This window comes from Rhodnius prolixus, unplaced genomic scaffold (genome assembly GCF_049639745.1).
Source record: "Rhodnius prolixus isolate KJV_2025 unplaced genomic scaffold, Rpr scaffold_3, whole genome shotgun sequence".
NCBI classification, from domain to species: domain Eukaryota; kingdom Metazoa; phylum Arthropoda; class Insecta; order Hemiptera; family Reduviidae; genus Rhodnius; species Rhodnius prolixus.
The window spans coordinates 29,842,237-29,860,312 of record NW_027411603.1 but is presented as its reverse complement, the minus strand read 5'-3'; the positions used below and the strand labels follow the sequence as shown (position 1 = coordinate 29,860,312).

General features: G+C 34.2%; 1 protein-coding gene across 4 annotated transcripts in view; it reads right to left on the bottom strand.

Annotated features, from left to right (window-relative positions):
• Nucleotides 1–270: 270 nt before the first annotated feature.
• LOC141452295 (uncharacterized) overlaps nucleotides 271–18,076 on the bottom strand; it is a 592,044-nt gene continuing 574,238 nt past the window's right edge. For 2 of the 4 annotated variants that reach the window (XM_074124276.1, XM_074124277.1), the window contains exons 23-24: nucleotides 4,017–4,248; nucleotides 271–3,935 (exon numbers count right to left, since the gene is read on the bottom strand). In XM_074124276.1, the coding sequence (XP_073980377.1) occupies nucleotides 724–3,935; nucleotides 4,017–4,248 (3,444 nt within the window). In that variant the 3' untranslated portion in view covers nucleotides 271–723. The remainder of the gene's footprint in view (nucleotides 3,936–4,016; nucleotides 4,249–18,076) is intronic. The other 2 variants (XM_074124274.1, XM_074124275.1) reach the window with 1 other exon arrangement.

The window sequence follows — 18,076 nt, the reverse complement described above, 5'->3', positions numbered from 1 at the left end:
GAGGATGGAAAAAATGGTACGATTTTGAAGATTATGACACAACAAAATTTTAAAATCATAATCGGTCATTAAACGCAAGCCCAAACGTAAGGCATCCACTCTGTCTAAAAGCAACAAATTGAATTATTAGATGTACTTGATTCAGTTTTATCTTTATGTCTTATTGTAAAAATACCTCAGTTAAATTTCTGCTTCAAGGCAGATTTCATTAAAGTAGTCGTATGTTGAATAAAAGTATATTTATTATTAATTTATAATTAAACATTTTGCAAAAAAAAAAACTAACCAACTTTTGCCTAAAAGTTAAATACATATCTATTACAATTGATCAATAATTTTTGAACAGAAATCTTTATTGTAAAGAGGTTATGACAGCTTTAATTTTAGATATTTTTTTTTTTTTATATTTGTGGCTCTAATGTAATGATATTGATGCAGTTGACGTCTGGGAATTGTTGTATTCATTTGTCATGGAAGCAACTACTGGTGTGACTTGTGGGAATAGACACTATTAGAGTAATGTAAGCAATTACTGATCTGATGCGAGCTACATTAGATCTGATAGGTTCTGTATTGTTTTCTAATTTTAGAATATAGCAGCATATAATCGATCGTGGAAATATTATGCAATTTAGTAGTTAACAAATGAAAATAGACAAATTTTGCTTCTAACCTCCAAGCTACTTTATTACATTTTATTAACTATGTAAACACAAAGAGGAATCAATAAAAATACTGTTCATTCGATAATGTCAAATGACAAGTTTCAAAGAAAACTATATCGTGAAAGTAACAATGGAGTTCTTCATCTGAAAGTGTCACATTAGGAGGAGGAGTTAGTAGTATCTCTGTACTATCTGCGCTACTGCGACTAGTGTTACTATCATAAAGATTGGTCGTGTTGGTAAAAGCGTTAGCCTCGTTGGTGGGAGCGATTGCAATAGAAGTGGAGGTTATTGTTGTTATGCTTTCAGTTGTGGTGGTGGGAGTGAGGTTTGTAGTAGTGGGAGCGAGTGTTATAATAGTAGAAGCGAGTGTTGTAGTAGTGGGAGCGAGTGTTGTAGTAGTGGGAGCGAGTGTTGTAGTAGTGGAAGCGAGTGTTGTTGTGCTTACAGTTGTGGTGGTGGGAGTGAGTGTTATAGTAGTGGGAGCGAGTGTTGTAGTAGTGGGAGCGAGTGTTGTAGTAGTAGAAGCGAGTGTTGTTGTGCTTACAGTTGTGGTGGTGGGAGTGAGTGTTGTAGTAGTGGGAGAGAGTGTTGTAGTAGTGGGAGCGAGTGTTGTAGTAGCAGGAGCGAGTGTTGTAGTAGTGGGAGCGAGTATTGTAGTGGTGGGAGCGAGTGTTGTTGTGCTTACAGTTGTGGTGGTGGGAGTGATTGTTGTAGTAGTGGGAGCGAGAGTTGTTGTGCTTACAGTTGTGGTGGTGGGAGTGAGTGTTGTAGTAGTGGGAGCGAGTGTTGTTGTGCTTACAGTTGTGGTGGTGGGAGCCAGTGTTGTAATACTTATAGTTTTAGTAGGAGCGAGTGTGGTAGTGGTTGTAGTCGTAGTAGTAGGAGAAAGTGTTGTAGTGCTATTAGCTATAGTAGGAATGAGTGTGGTAGTGGGAGCAAGTATCGCTGTGCTTGTATCAGTGATGTTGGGAGCAAGAGATGAAGTGTTTGCAGTTTTATTGCTGGGAGCGAGAGATGTTCTGTTTGAGGTTGGGACTGTTACAATGCGATCATTTGTTGGTTTATTGAAAGTTGCTTTTTTTATTGTTTTTTTCGTATCGAAATCGACTTTTTGGTGGAAGTTATCTTTTTCTGAAATATCTCGGCTTTTTAATGGATTAAGACCGAATATGAGTGGTGGATTTCCCATTTTTAGTGGAAGATATCCTATTATTGGTGAATTATAGCCAACTGCAGGTTGTGCAATATTGTCAGACTTAGTTTTTGCTCCATAAATTATTGGAGGATACATTGGCAAGGAAAACGGAGAAGGCAAAGAGGAGATTTTATATCTTGATGGTAAGATTTTTGGTGGAGGAGGATTTATGTTTTTTTCTGGTGGTTTCGCAAAAACTGACTGACGATTAGGATTTATTGGTGCCATTTTTAAAGGAGAACTTTGTTTTTCGTTAGGTAGTTTCTTGAGTACTCGGTTGTCAGAACGTGCAGTATTGTCAGACTTAGTTTTTGCTTCATAAATTATTGGAGGATACATTGGCAAGAAAAACGGAGAAGGCAAAATGGAGATTTTATATCTTGATGGTAAGATTTTTGGTGGAGGAGGATTTATGTTTTTTTCTGGTGGTTTCGCAAAAACTGACTGACGATTAGGATTTATTGGTGCCATTTTTAAAGGAGAACTTTGTTTTTCGTTAGGTAGTTTCTTGAGTACTCGGTTGTCAAAACGTGCAGTATTGTCAGACTTAGTTTTTGCTTCATAAATTATTGGAGGATACATTGGCAAGGAAAACGGAGAAGGCAAAATGGAGATTTTATATCTTGATGGTAAGATTTTTGGTGGAGGAGGATTTATGTTTTTTTCTGGTGGTTTCGCAAAAACTGACTGACGATTAGGATTTATTGGTGCCATTTTTAATGGAGAACTTTGTTTTTCGTTAGGTAGTTTCTTGAGTACTCGGTTGTTAGAACGTGCAGTATTGTCAGACTTAGTTTTTGCTCCATAAATTATTGAAGGATACATTGGCAAGGAAAACGGAGAAGGCAAAATGGAGATTTTATATCCTGATGGTAAGATTTTTGGTGGAGGAGGATTTATGTTTTTTTCTGGTGGTTTCGCAAAAACTGACTGACGATTAGGATTTATTGGTGCCATTTTTAAAGGAGAACTTTGTTTTTCGTTAGGTAGTTTCTTGAGTACTCGGTTGTTAGAACGTGCAGTATTGTCAGACTTAGTTTTTGCTCCATAAATTATTGGAGGATACATTGGCAAGGAAAACGGAGAAGGAAAAATGGAGATTTTATATCTTGATGGTAAGATTTTTGGTGGAGGAGGATTTATGTTTTTTTCTGGTGGTTTCGCAAAAACTGACTGACGATTAGGATTTATTGGTGCCATTTTTAAAGGAGAACTTTGTTTTTTGTTAGGTAGTTTCTTGAGTACTCGGTTGTTAGAACGTGCAGTATTGTCAGACTTAGTTTTTGCTCCATAAATTATTGGAGGATACATTGGCAAGGAAAACGGAGAAGGTAAAATGGAGATTTTATATCTTGATGGTAAGATTTTTGGTGGAGGAGGATTTATGTTTTTTTCTGGTGGTTTCGCAAAAACTGACTGACGATTCGGATTTATTGGTGCCATTTTTAAAGGAGAACTTTGTTTTTTGTTAGGTAGTTTCTTGAGTACTCGGTTGTTAGAACGTGCAATATTGTCAGACTTAGTTTTTGCTCCATAAATTATTGGAGGATACATTGGCAAGGAAAACGGAGAAGGCAAAGAGGAGATTTTATATCTTGATGGTAAGATTTTTGGTGGAGGAGGATTTATGTTTTTTTCTGGTGGTTTCGCAAAAACTGACTGGTGATTAGGACTTATTGGTGCCATTTTTAAAGGAGAACTTTGTTTTTTGTTAGGTAGTTTCTTGAGTACTCGGTTGTTAATACGTGGAATTGAATTTTCCACTTTTAGTGGATTTGGGATTTGTTGGCGTTGTTTCGCAGCGATTTGATTGTTTTGCCGTTTAGTTCTTGCCTCGTGATCTTGATATACGTTCATTTGTTGGATTAACTGTTGTTTCTTGTACCGTTGGCGTTTGAGCCACTTATCTACAAGCCTATGGTATCCAGGCCTTTGTCGCTTGGCCTCTTGTTCTTTGGGCACATGTTCTTTGTACCTTGATCCGGTCCAGCTATCATCAATGTATTTTTTAACAATTCTTGGAAACATAATTAATGGAGTTTTAGTATTTGGAATAGGATAATCTGGTTTGTCTGTAAAACAATATGTTTTATAATTAGATTGGAAATACTAATTAGGTGTTTAAACATGTTATCTAAACCTTGATTACTTACTTAAGTATGGATGAGAAGCTGTAGAGGCACAATCAAAACACTTTAGATCTGTGTTGCTGACACTAAGAGTGAGGACTGTGTTTTCTTCTACGCACTTCTTTTTACATCTTTTTATCAAATATCTGACTGTTGCTTCGGAACAAGCCCTGACTGTGTAGGGCTCCATTTTTTCGCAATAGTTTCTTTGCTTTGTAAATGCCCTTCTCAAACATTTTTCAATGCAGTTTTCTTCCTACAACATTTCATAAATCATCTGAAGTGAATTATCTCATCTCTAAAAAGACCAAATAGGTAGTGTGCAAATGAATGCAACTTCTAAATCTTCAAAACAAACTTGATTAATTCGTACATCGCTTTACGTCACTTAAAAATAAACTTACAATTTAAAGTCAGAAGAATAAGATAAGACTGAATATGACAGTCAAATAATAATTATTTATTACCTTATATGTGAAACTTTTACGAGAATAAGTTTTTGTTTAATGTTTAATTTTGAAGCAAACAATTCAAATTTTGCTAATGACGCTTATGAAACAATTATTAATACAGTAAGCATGTTTCACTAATATTATTAAACATGTTACTGTATATAGTCAGGACATAACATTTTTATTGATTCCGATGATTAAAATAATATTTTAATCATTTTTAACTTAGCTTTTAATGATCAACATATGCATGTAGACATCTGTTCCGCTGGATTATTTTAATACTATAAAAGTTTAAGGGAATCCGCTAGAACTACGGTATGGTTTTGTTTCAATCATTCCTGGTAATTTATAATTTTGTCTCTAATATTTATTTTTTTCCCCTAAACATTGCGACCTAGGGCGCTTTATAAACGGTGTCTTGACCTTTTTAAAACATGGTTTTTTTTTGCCTTGAGTTCAGCGGTGAGTCTGCTATACTCGTAGTGTCGTTGTAAACACGACTACTTTTATTTATATTTTGGGAAGCGTGCTTTACGTCCAACCAGCTAATTAAGTGTCGCGTTTATAGAAGATTAGCAAACGAACTTATCTATAAAGTTCTCATAATAAGTATTAATTAAAATCCAATGTCTAGGACAGGGATTCGAACCTTGTACCATATATTCATCTTAGCTTTGGGAGCCTCGCCCTTAACTGGTATCGTTGCGCCTAATAAACACCTAATTACTTCTAACTGTTCAGAAGTTACTAATATAGTGTGCAAGGATTCTGGACAGATTTCGATTTATATGCTCTATTTTCTACAAAATTGACTACATTATGTTGGTTAATGTAGCTTACTTAAATTATGCAAGGTTTTGTTGTAATGGCTGCGTTCTGCGTTCTATACGTAGTCGTTATAATGGTAGAGGAAACTTTTGGAAAGACAACTAGTAATAGATGACCGTAACAATTACAAAATCATAGTACTGTGAATCCTTAAAATATTGGTTAAAATGCACGTTTGTGCGAATGCCGAAACTAAACGAAAATAAATGAACAATTTGCAGTATTCAAGAAAATGTAAATTGCGGTAGCAGAACTTGGTTTTGGTAGTCTCACATTATTTTGACGTGAATACGTCTTTAAATTTGCTATCATGTGGAGGCAATCCAAAACACCTAATGATAACAAAATCGGGGGATACAGTTTGGCATTATAGTTTCGAATCTATCTGTCTACATCCAAAATTAAATTAGACCACTGGATAGCTAAAGGACCAAAGAATTCATTACGATAAGCGAGGACTGTGACTCATCGCGCGCGGTGGAGGGGAAAGCGCCGCCATTTTGAGATCATTTTGCTGCGTATAGAGATTTGCAATTAGTATAACTTTTGACTCGGTGAAGCTACGATGTTCGTTTAAGTTTTAATCGCCAGCTGTCGTCACAAACTATCGATTGTATATAAAACATTAGTGTAAAATAGTGACAGTGAATATAATAAGGTGTTAGAATAAAAAAATATTATCAAAAATATATAATGTCGGCCTATACGCGTCGAAAAGCCAAAACCAAATACAGAGATCGTATACGGTTGGAAAGGGCTTCTCAAGAACAATCGAATGGTAATAATAAAACACCATATGACCGAGTCAAGATGTGCCGGTAACGTAAAAGAATGAACGCGGCCGAGCGGATCAATGACGGTGTCAGTACATCTGCTCTGCAGCTGGTTGAAATTATGCAAGTGGATGATGAAATCGCTTCTATATCGACAACGGATTGAATAGGCATAGATTGTGTTCGATCGTCGATTTGTTTCCTTGATAAAAATATTTTATATAAAAAAAATAACCCTTTACGTAAACGTATTCACGTACAACACACGGCCATGTCCATGGCACAGCCACACGTTAATTTTTTTATATAATATATTTTGTTTTATCTTTAGTAATGGCGAATGAGTTGCACACGGACAGTCAACTAGTACACATGTGTATTATTTGTTCTGCTGTTAATGTAATTTTTAAACGGTTCTAGCGCAATTTTCTGTGTGAGTTTTATATCTACAGATCGGGTTTACTGAACTTCATCTATTGATAAAAATTTTTTAGAATTTTCATCGAGAAAATTTGAAGAAAATTCAGTTTAAAGTGGTTCTCAAGGTCAATTACTCTGATTTATTTCAAATAGTTTGAAGCAAGTTGGAGGGGATTATTTGTTGATATTTGGTGAAGTTTAAACTGTGTTCAATAATAGTGCGGTACAGGTGGATTGGTGATTTAGTAGTGGGGGTACTATCTCTGTCTCGCTCGCACCATTCAGCCAGCTATTACAACTCACTTATAACCAGCATATTTTTATATGGTCGCGTAATTACTATATCTACTTCATGAACAAAAAACGGATAATTATTTTTCACCACAAGTATCGACAACTCCAAAAAGAAGACGGGCTAGAAGCTCGCCAGAAGAATTAGCTAAGAGAAGGTCGTATTGTGATACAGTAGCTGAAAAAAGAGGTATGGAATTAAATTTAGAAAATATTAGTGCTTTATTGGACACTAAACTGAATTCTTTCTCTTTGTCATTGCCGTCACGTGAGGATTTCAAATCATTAGAGAGACAAATAGATGCTCTTATGGTGGAAAATCTTAATTTGAAAAGAGAAATTACGGAGATGAAATCAAGAGAAAAGAATGTGAGTAACATCGTTGAGAATTTAATTAATAAAAATAAATCTAGGAATTTAATATTCAGAGGTCTTGAAGATCATCAGAATAAAAATGCAGATGAATTAGTGAAGGAAGTTTGTGTACAGGTGCTGGGTGTGGATAATTTACAGCTATATAGAGCGTATAAGATGAAGGTAAATAAGATGATTATAGCGGAATTTAATAATGAAGGGGCAGTATATGATATTCTGAAGAAAACAAAGAAATTGAAAGGAAGTGGTATTGTAATTCATAAGGATTTGGCCAGTAGTACAAGAAGAAAAAGAGACTGTTTATGGAAGACAAGAGTGAAGATTATGGAAATTGATAAAAATGCCCGTGTTCGAATGAGAGATAACTACTTTCTGTATCGTGATTTAAAATTTGTATGGGATATGGATGATGGCTTAAGGTGTAATGGAGCAGACGGCATTGTGGTACTAAAGCGGATGATTGGTAAAGATTTTACAGAGCAGGTGGAGAGAAATTTCAGAGACATACTAGTGGCGGATATTCATCGTGGGGGAGCTACACGACATGGTTTACATCCTCAAGGAGGAATGGAGACATCAGAGAAGAGTATTGCTGTTTCTGCATGACGGAGTGCTGTCTGTCTAGAGTCGAAAGTGTGTGAGGTGCGTGAAAGTATAGAAGCTAGTTTTACTAATAGCATCTCATTTATTTGTTATAATGTAGCTGGCCTTAAATCGAAATTATCTAATTCTTATTCTTTTATAAGTTTTCTTAAAAATTATGATGTTTTTGTTTTGTTAGAAACTTTTATTACAGAAGATAAATTTAATTATTATAGCAAGTTCTTTGATGGTTATACTCTGTGTTGGTCTGCTGCCACCAGGCGTGCGCGGTATGGTCGTGCAATGGGTGGTACTTTGTTTGCAATTAATTCTAATCTTTCTCGTAATTTGGTTAAATTTATTAACATTGATGGTGTAAATGTGATATATCTTAAAAGTAAGTTCGAGTTGTTTTTCTTGCCAGTATATTTAAACTATAATTCTTGGGATTCAGATTTTCAAAATTTATCTAATTTTCTCTCTAAAAATTCTCATTTAAAATTCACTTTAATCGGTGATTTCAATGCTAGAATAGCGGATTCTCAGCCTTTGCCATCTGATTTGATTTTAGATAACCCAATTTTTCATTTGACTAGGAGTTCCAAGGATAGAGTTATTAATGGAAGGGGATCAAATCTTCTTGACCTGTGTGATGATTATGACTTCGTAATTCTGAATGGGCGAGTTCCTGGTGATATGGAGGGGGAATTTACTTACATTGCTAGTACGGGTTCCTCTGTTATTGACTTTGTCTGTTTCCCTATTGATTATATTTCTTGTGTTTTGGATTTTCAAGTATTAGCTGAATTGTTTTCTGACCATCTACCTCTTCTTTTAAAGATATCTCTTATAGAAACGTCGAACCATATTGTTTTGCCCCTTGTACCCCAAATAGTTTGGTCTGATAAGTATTTGAATACGTATAGAAATTCTTTAGAGCTAGCTGTTAAAAATATTCCACACTATCCCTCGGACAGCCAAGAGTTTTTAAATATTTTAGTGAACTGCATTAAAAGTTCCGCTATAACGCCTAATGTATCTCAGTATATCAGAACTATTCGTAAAAAGGAGTGGTTTGATGGGGAATGTCTTCGTGCAAGAAACAGATCTTTCGCCCTCTTAAATCTTTTCCGTATTACCAGTTCTGATCTTGTCAAATCTAGTTATCTCCTCGCAAATACGGCTTACAAAGAATTGTGTATCAGAAAGAAGAAACTTTATTTTTCTATGGTAACTGACAAGTTTAAAACAGTAAATGATTCCAGAGAGTTTTGGCATTTAACAAATCACTTTAAACGTAAAAACTTTACATGCGGTAATAATGTTGATATTTTTAAGTTTGTAGCCTATTTCCACAGTTTGCTTACCCCTTCAGGGGATGCGTTGTCAGTTTTGTATGCTGAACCTTACATTGTCTCTAGTACTTTGGATCTCCCTTTTGATTTCCGTGAGTTACAGATGGTTATTAGTAAGTTGAAAAATAATAAGGCTCCTGGACCTGACAGAGTGTCTTATGAGTTTTATAAGTATGCGCCTGATAACTTCTTGAATAGCCTTTTATCTTTATTTAACTTCATGTTTGAAACTGGCGCAACACCAACCTCATTCAGTAAATCTATCATTTTTCCGCTTTTTAAACGAGGGGATGTTAATGATGTCCGGAATTACAGAGGCATATCCTGCTTAGACGCTTCTGCTAAGATTTTCACTGGTCTTCTACTTCAGCGATTGGAATCCTTTGTTGGAGACAATGCGTTGCTTAGTGAGTATCAGGCCGGGTTCAGGCGAGGGTATTCTACAATTGATAACCTGTTTGTTTTGTTGAACATTATTAAGCTTAAATTTCTTAAAAGAGGTAATAAAGTATATTCATTTTTTGTTGACTTTAAAGCTGCATTCGACAGTATTCCAAGAGAGGCCTTATTTTTGAAATTGTTTAATCTTGGAGTTTCAACAAAATTTATCCGTATCTTAAAAAGTCTTTATTCCGACGCTGAATCGGCTGTTCGTGGTAGAGAGGGTATTTCCGAGTTTTTTCCTGTTGAATCTGGTGTTCGTCAGGGATGTATCTTGAGCCCGCTCCTTTTTGCGCTCTTTTTGGATGACCTGCCTCAGGTGCTTGAGGGTGGCGTGCGTATTGGGGGTCGTCGTATTAGTGTATTGATGTACGCGGATGATATTGTTCTTCTCGCGGAGGACCGTGTTACTTTGCAGCGAAACATTAATCTGTTGGCGATCTATTGTGAACAGTGGAGTTTGACTGTTAATCTCGACAAGTCGAAAATTGTTGTTTTTCGAAGGGGGGGTAGGCTGGCTGTTGCAGATCGGTGGAGGTACAGGGGTGAGCCAGTGGAGGTGGTTAATTCTTACAAGTATCTTGGCGTTACGCTCTCTTCTCGCCTTTCCCTGGAATACCACCTGAAAGAAAGAATTTCAGCAGCAAAATTAGCTCTTAATAGGAATTGGTCGAATTTCATCGCTCAGCAACTGATCCCTCTTCATGCAAAGAAACAAGTGTTCGATGCCGTTTTACGTTCCATTGTTTGCTATGGGGCCCAGGTCTGGGGTTTTCAGAGGTATGAGCAGTTGGAGAAGTTTCAGCGGTTTTTCGTGAAGAAGTTGTTTTCGTTACCTTCCTCCACACCTAACTATATGATTTACTTGGAAACTTCTTTAGATCTTCTTAAAGTGTTTACTTTAAATTTACATTTTAGATATTGTCTTAGGGCTATAAATCTTCCCTCTCATCGTTTACCACGTATTCTGGCAATCGAGGTAATCAATCAGAATGCTTTTTGGTTCAGGCACTGGTGCGAGCTGGCGCTAAGATACACCTGTAGGTTTGATAGTTCTCTGGATCAGGTTTCTCTCTGGCAAGGGCAGCTCAGGTCTTTGTTAGATACTATTAAGGTTCGGCATACAGAACAATCTGTACGGCTTGCTCAGGATTCTGACAGGTTTCTCTTGTATAAAGAACTCAATTACGATGTTAAACTTTTCTGTCTTGAGGTTGAGTGCCGTTTAGCTCTTAATCTGTACGATTTGAAATGGTTATTTAAGCTCAGATGTGAGCTTTTACATTTAAATTTCATCCCATGGCTTGACCGTCCTAATTCTAACTGCCCTCTTTGTGCCCCGATTGTGAGGGAGGATTTGCATCATTTTCTGTGCGAGTGTACTGCCCTTAGCGAACTGCGGGTGCGGTGCCTTGGCTTTAGCCCTTTTCCTGCATCAGCGCTGATACCCTTTCTAAACGCCTCTTCTGAGAATGATTGCAAACGCTTAATAGACTTTGCGCGACTGGCTTGGCATTATCGCCGTCGTATGATTTGGCCATCATAGTATTATTACCTTCAAGGCTTGTGTGAATTTCATCCAAATATATTAACTTCAATATTTATATTAAATTCTTTATGTTTTTATTTTTGCCATCTTGTAGGTATTTCTCATTTTCTATTTTTCTATTTATGTATTTTCTTTGCTTTTTCCAGAATACTATAATTTTCTTTTTTTTCCTATTCTATTTATTGATGAATGTATTTTACTTTCTTTTTTTTCAAAGTATTTATTATATAATTTTCTTTAGATTAGCATGAATCAGATATTCTGTTTTATTTCTTTTTCATTTTTTATTGTTATTATTTTTATTATTTTTTTTTATGCTGTTAATTTTTATTTATTATTATTATTATTATTTATTTATTTTTCTGTCTAATTTAATTTTTCTACTGTCTGTTTATGTAGTGCTTATTTCGCTTTATTAATTTTGTGCAACCCTCCGGCAGACGGAACTTCCATGCCGTAGAATGTTTATTTTTTTTATTTAATTGTATTTACTTTCTTTTTATTACAAATAAAACATTATTATTATTATTAGTAATGGCGAATATACATCTGAGGTTAAAGGCTTCCTGATTCATTTCTGTGCACAGCCTTATTTATTTTTCGAATCGTATGTCTTCATGAAGGGCACCAACGGGTATTCATAAAAACAAAAAGTAATAAAAATTTGTATGAAAACTTTTTCTTGGCGATTGCCGAACATTCTTCTCCACATAAGTGTTTATTGTGGATTAGATTAATTGAATAAAATTTAGCCTGTCTTTGTAATTAATATTAACCGAAAAGATAAATTATTGGCTTTGATTCTTTAGAAAAAAAAAATAAATTAATTTCTAGCATTTAAAAGTAAAGGGATGGACACCAGTAACTGCGTTATTATTAGTTAAACGCTAAGTATATTTTTAAAATCGCCCTCTTGATTATAAAGGCATTGGTTTTCCGGCCACCTTTTATTTTTAGATTTCAATCAATTTCATGTGTTCTGTGTTAAAATGAAAGATACTTTCTTGAAAGTTACTAAGAATTTGGACCTTGTCAGAAAATAAAAGCTAAATTGTTCTTTTCATTTGTCAAACTTTAAAGTTTTATCAAATAGCTCGGTCTAATGATCTTTTATTTAATTAAAAATGATATTATTACACAGGGAACAATTTACCTCAGTTGGGAGCTTAGTGGATTAGCAAGCCGGAAGTCTTGGGTTCAAATCCAGGCGTGTTAGTCTTAAAAGTTTCTTTTCTAAGGAACCATCTACATCTGAATGATGATGGACAGTGTTGCCTGTAGTGGGAGAACACTGTCCGGGTTGTCGGCAGTGTAATGAGTAGGCTCCGGGCTTTAATGACTCAGAACCATCTGGCAAACATCAGTTGACGCGCCTTAAATTTAAATAATTTTTTTTTTTTGTAACAGTACACATACTTACAGCACTAATTTCAAAAAATAGTGTAATCATTAACACTATAAATTTGGTGACAAACATTTGAATCTCACTTATGCCAGGCTAACTCATTTCAGGCGTCATTTCAATTTAGAAATTATTGTTTTTAAGTTATTTTAACGTTCTCCATTGTTATGAAATAGTTGTTACTTCTTTAGCTTTATTACTTATATTTATTAACCTCGTTTAATAATCAATTGTTTGATACTTTAATGTAAATGTAATAGTTTTGTGTTTAAAACAATTATATATACCACAGAATACAATTTTATGGGTCATTTAGATTTTTCCCATTGTTGATAAATAGCCGTTTGTATAATGTTTGCTAAGGTCTATTTTCTTATAAGAATCTAACGAATCACTGTAGTTTTTCATTAAATAAAAAAGAAAATTGTCCTGGTTTTAAAATATTTAATTCTTATATAATCATATAATAATCTGTCCAAATTGTGCTTTTCAACATTCAAAACTAATACAGTGAATAAGTGGAGGGTAGAAGATAGTTAAAAAATAAAGAAGAATCTACTTGTTAATATAAATTAATCAAGGTTTTGTAATTAAAATATCTTTAAATAAACTTAATTCCCATTGAGTGAAGATTTAGGTGAGAGGCATTATATAAAAAATATATAGTTTCTACGTCATGAATAAAAAGCAGATTATTTTCAAATTAATCGGTCAAATTTTTTAAATTAAATTTTTGTGCCGACCGAACTTCTGCATATTTGTAGCAAAAAATATGTTTTTTTTTTTATGATTTTGTTCATTAATTTTTGCCTATCTATATTCCATTTTGTCTTTTTCCAAGATAATTTGAGTGCGAAATTGACTTTTATCTAAAAAAAAATATTGCTCTTATAAACTATTATTTTTATTATTTCTAAAGAGACAGTGTCGATATGGCGGCCATTAATTAAATGTTTAAACCCCAAAAGACGTGGGGACGCATAAGAAACTCTGCCTTAAATAATATTATCAAAACTACAAAATAGGTTCATTAACTAAAGTTACTGTAAATAATCTGCGATGTGTACATTAAAACTTTATCCGGTAGGACAGTTGTACGTATAAGGGTTGATCGTCAAAAACTGCACGAAAAAGCGTGACGTTGAAAAACACCCAACTTAGACAATTTTTTTCTCTTTTTCTATAAAAGATAAAATTCCCAAATTTTCTTTAAAATACAAGGCAAATCCTCATTTAAAAGTGTAAATTTTTGTAACCCAGAATTTCGAGAAAATACATTGCGAAAAATGGCTAATACGGCAATGTTTTAGTTGTTATAATTATTGAGATATTGAAGGTTAAATTTTGGAGGTTTTGTAATTCGTTTAAATTTCAAATCTATTTATCTCTCTTTGTATTGTTCCGATTTTAATGAATTCTTTACCGAATTGCAGTGAAAGATTGGCTCTATAATTGGTATAAATAGCAATGTTTTAGCAACAATAGTTATTGATACATAGTAGGTTAAAACTTGGAGGTGTTGTAATTAGTTCAAATTTTAAATCTTTATATTGTATTGTTTGTATTGTTCCGATTTCATTGAATTGTCCCTATTTTAATGAATTCGCCGATTTGTAGTGAAACGTTTGCTCTATCGTATAACTGGTAAATAGCAATGTACAAATTATAATATAATTACAATTAGTTGTAATAGTTATTTTGATATAGAAGGTTGAATTTTGAAGGTTTTGTATTCGTTCAAATTGCAAACCTCTAATCACTTTCTTATAGAACCTACTATCAAAACATTAGGTATGATAATAGTCAAAAAAATTACTGTGGAGACAACATATCGAGGCACTTGGCCAAAAAGTGCGAACAAACGCTTAACATACTTTGGTGCATCAATCACCTGAACTATGGCGCTGATATCCGGCCATCGTTAATGTTCTACCGGCAATTAATTTTTTCCAGGGTAGATTACGGATGTTTCCTTTATAGAGGACTCCACTCAAATCCACTAAGCAAAAGTTGGGAGAGTTCAATTCAAAGCCCTGAGGGAGCTCTCAATTCCACTCCCACGAATACACTTCTGGTAGGGGCCCATTATTTCCTTCTTGAAGCTAGGAGGAAACTTTTAGCTTCTCGCTTTATTGTGGACAGGCTGTGTGGTCAAAAACCATCCAAATCAGAAAATATGTGATGATTTTAAATTATTTCAATGAAGTATTAATGAAATGATGGGTACTTCCTGATTTGTGCACATTTTAGCGCTTAATCAACCTTTATACTTAACATTTTTAACTTTAAGTTTTTGTTAAAGAGATTGCTGTACTAATTAGATAAAACTGTTTATCTAAAAAGATTTTTACTTTTATGTTTATGTATTTTTACTTGGCTTCTCAAGTATTAAAGATATACATACTTGTACATAAAACAAGTTAAACAATGAAAATTAAACATTCTTGCCGGTAGTTAAATCACAAGGATAAACTGAAAACTTTGAAAGTGAACTAATTAATATTTTGAATTTACACGTTTACTTCCAGTTTGTTGATTAACTTCTTATGAATGTAAACAAGACGCCATTAAAGATTTAATCTGTTTGTTATCACTATCATTCCGTTTGGTCCAATTTAAGACTTGCAGAAAAATCTGTATTATTATTATAAAGACTTGAGCGAGAATGTTTGCTTTCGTCCACGTTTGCACACGCAGTGAGTATTTCCTGAAATCCGCTTTTTCGAACTCAGGGGATCTGAAAATTAATATTCCCTGTGGAAACTCATCATCGAAACTTTTGTTTTTAAAACAGTTCTTTCATTTACAATAATTAGGGAAAATACAAAGGAGATGAATAAATTAAGTTAATGAAAATGACTCGGAAATCTTTTCAAATTTTGAAATATTTTGATAGGAACTGCAATTTATTGTCATCTTTTCTCAAGAAACTCTTGAATAACATATTTTAAAGATAAATTTGTATAACAGTTGATCGTTAAAAAGTGCACGAAAAAGCGTAACGTTCAAAAACACCCAAATTCGACAATTTTTTTCTCTTTTTCTGTAAAAGATAAAATTCCCAAATTTTCTTTATAATGTAGGGCAAATCCTCGTTTATAACTTTAATTTTTTCGTAATAACATAGATTAATTAGTTTTTGAGAAAAACTGTGCCAAAATTGTGCAAAAACGATATTTTCAAAAATTGTTCTTGTTCTTCTTCTTCTTGTTACCTTTTTTGTAAACTGCGTAGCGCCTAAACGCGTGTACCGATTTTCATGAATGAGGTGTCATTCGATTCGGACTTTTATGTAGATGTGCCTTTTGAGGGTCTCGACGCTGTACATCGAATGGGAGAGGAGTTAGCCCCCTTTATGTAAGACCCCCTCCAAAATTATTATTACTAATTACTCTATAAATCTTGGCCCGATTTTGATAAAATTTGGTAGGATGATAGGGTTAGGGCTCCCCTATGTAACAATAAAGCGACGATCTGCTCTTACACTTGTTAAGGAAAAATATAGCAATCGTTTCAAATTATCGACACGTGAACCGATTTTTCATGAATAAAGTGTCATTCGAATCGAAATTTTATACAGATTTTAAAGATAAATATTTGTAATTGATTTAGCTTTTGTGAACAAATTTATTTTACTTGGGAACTACTCTTCAAAAATCGGTTGAAAAAAATAGAGAATTGTCACTGAAAAATGGCCTTTTTCTAGAGTACTAAGTTTACCAAAAAAAAAAGATGTGTGTCTCAATTTGCCACAAATTTCAATTTTATATTTAGACAGGTTTAACGTGCAAAACTAAATGAATAATATTATCAGATAATTTAAAAAAAAAAACTTATAGCAACACATACTTTTTCGAATTAGAAGATAAAGTTGCTCTCTTGGTTACTGATGATCATTTAAAGAATCCGCGTAGTAAGTTCTTTTCACGCGTAATTTAAAGCTGCCTGCTCCTCTACAAACAGAGACTTAACATTTTAAAAATCTTTTTGTTTTAATAATTTCAATTTTAGATTTTTAAACGGAGAAACTGAGTTTTCTACTTTCATTTTGCTTTAGAAATTAATTAGAGATGATAAAAATGAAATGAAATTCTGTCTCAATCAGTGTTTCTTCAGTTTTGACTGCATTAGTTAGCTCAACTACCAATGTTTTAAAGCTTGTTATCAACAAAGTATGATTTTCCGGCATGGTACAATCCTCTTTTAGTTCCTTCCGCTATTCTGCTTCGTAAATAAAGTAGGAACCGTTCCACTAGTCTCGTCTAAACGCGTAACTTGTCTCTTGTTAATGATAAAGTTTAAACCATTCCAAAATAAAGTAAGTAAAGAAATGATTATTTTGTTTTTTTCAGCTGAGATTTAGGTCCAACTGCCAAATTAGGTGACGTAGACGCTATTCCACTCCATTTAAAGGGAGGAATGGTTGTACTTTTTTGAATTTTTGTAGACCTTCGAGAATAGAAGGCAATGAAAGAGCTAATGAACTAACAAGGGGAAAGTCATCGAACATAATTTACCCTTACCTGCATGTTAAAATTCGAAGCGATATAGCAATCGGATTATCAAGAAAAGGAAGCTGAGAGAATCAGATGTGAATGGCCGCTGGCAGGTTAAGATTTTTGAAGAAGGAATTCATCCGGAACTACAACGTACTCAGAGGATCTGGAGTTCTGGTGACGATGGTACCTGAATACCTTCGTATGGGATACCATCATCACCTGCCCGTGTTCCCGCGACCAGAAAACCCAGAACAGGATATTTAGCGCTGGCTAGATATTAAGGAAGGTTCTAGGTCAGCGATATTCTTAACCAGCTTAGCATGGAATTTAGTTTTAAAAAAAACGCACAGTGTGAGGAATTAAAATCAGACAATGACGTGTATACACGTCGAACGCAGGGCAAAACAACCAAAAGTTTACAACGTCATAATAGTCACTGCAATCTCTGGGGCTTGAGATTACCAGAGCATTATGTGCTCATTCAAAATCTTGCATCGCTTCACGTATGCATTGCCCTAGTTAACTAGGGACGCAAGAGCTTTTACAAGGAAGAAAAGAGCTTTCAATGAAATCATGCTCGTACTGTGAGGTCAGAACCTCTATCTAAGGTAAAAACGGCATTGCACAAGGGTTGAGAGCTTCTATTTGTGTGCGTGTAATTCCCAATCTCTAATGCGGAGACCAAACATGTACCAACCACTTATCATTTGGCTGACTCCCTCCACCCCCCCTCCGTATAAAATACTTGGCAGTTCTATTGGTAAGATAAAGGAAACATCCCACCAAATGATATTCTCTTTGTATTTTATTAAAATTTCGAGTTTTTATAGTTAATGACAATTTTATATTTTTCACGACGAGCATACACGTCGAACGCGCATAACTGGTTAAAGGAATTTTTGCGAGAGAAAGCTCTCAGTTAAATTTTACAAATTAACTAAATTTTACCAGAACATTGCTTTCAATGACAAGATGTCATGTCAAATTCCGATTTCATAATGTTAAAGCAAATTAAATTACAAATGGAAACTTCTCCTTTATCTTAATATTACAATTCATATCTTTATTATTAAATTTGAAGTTTTATTCTTCTTACAAAAGTTACCAACTCTCG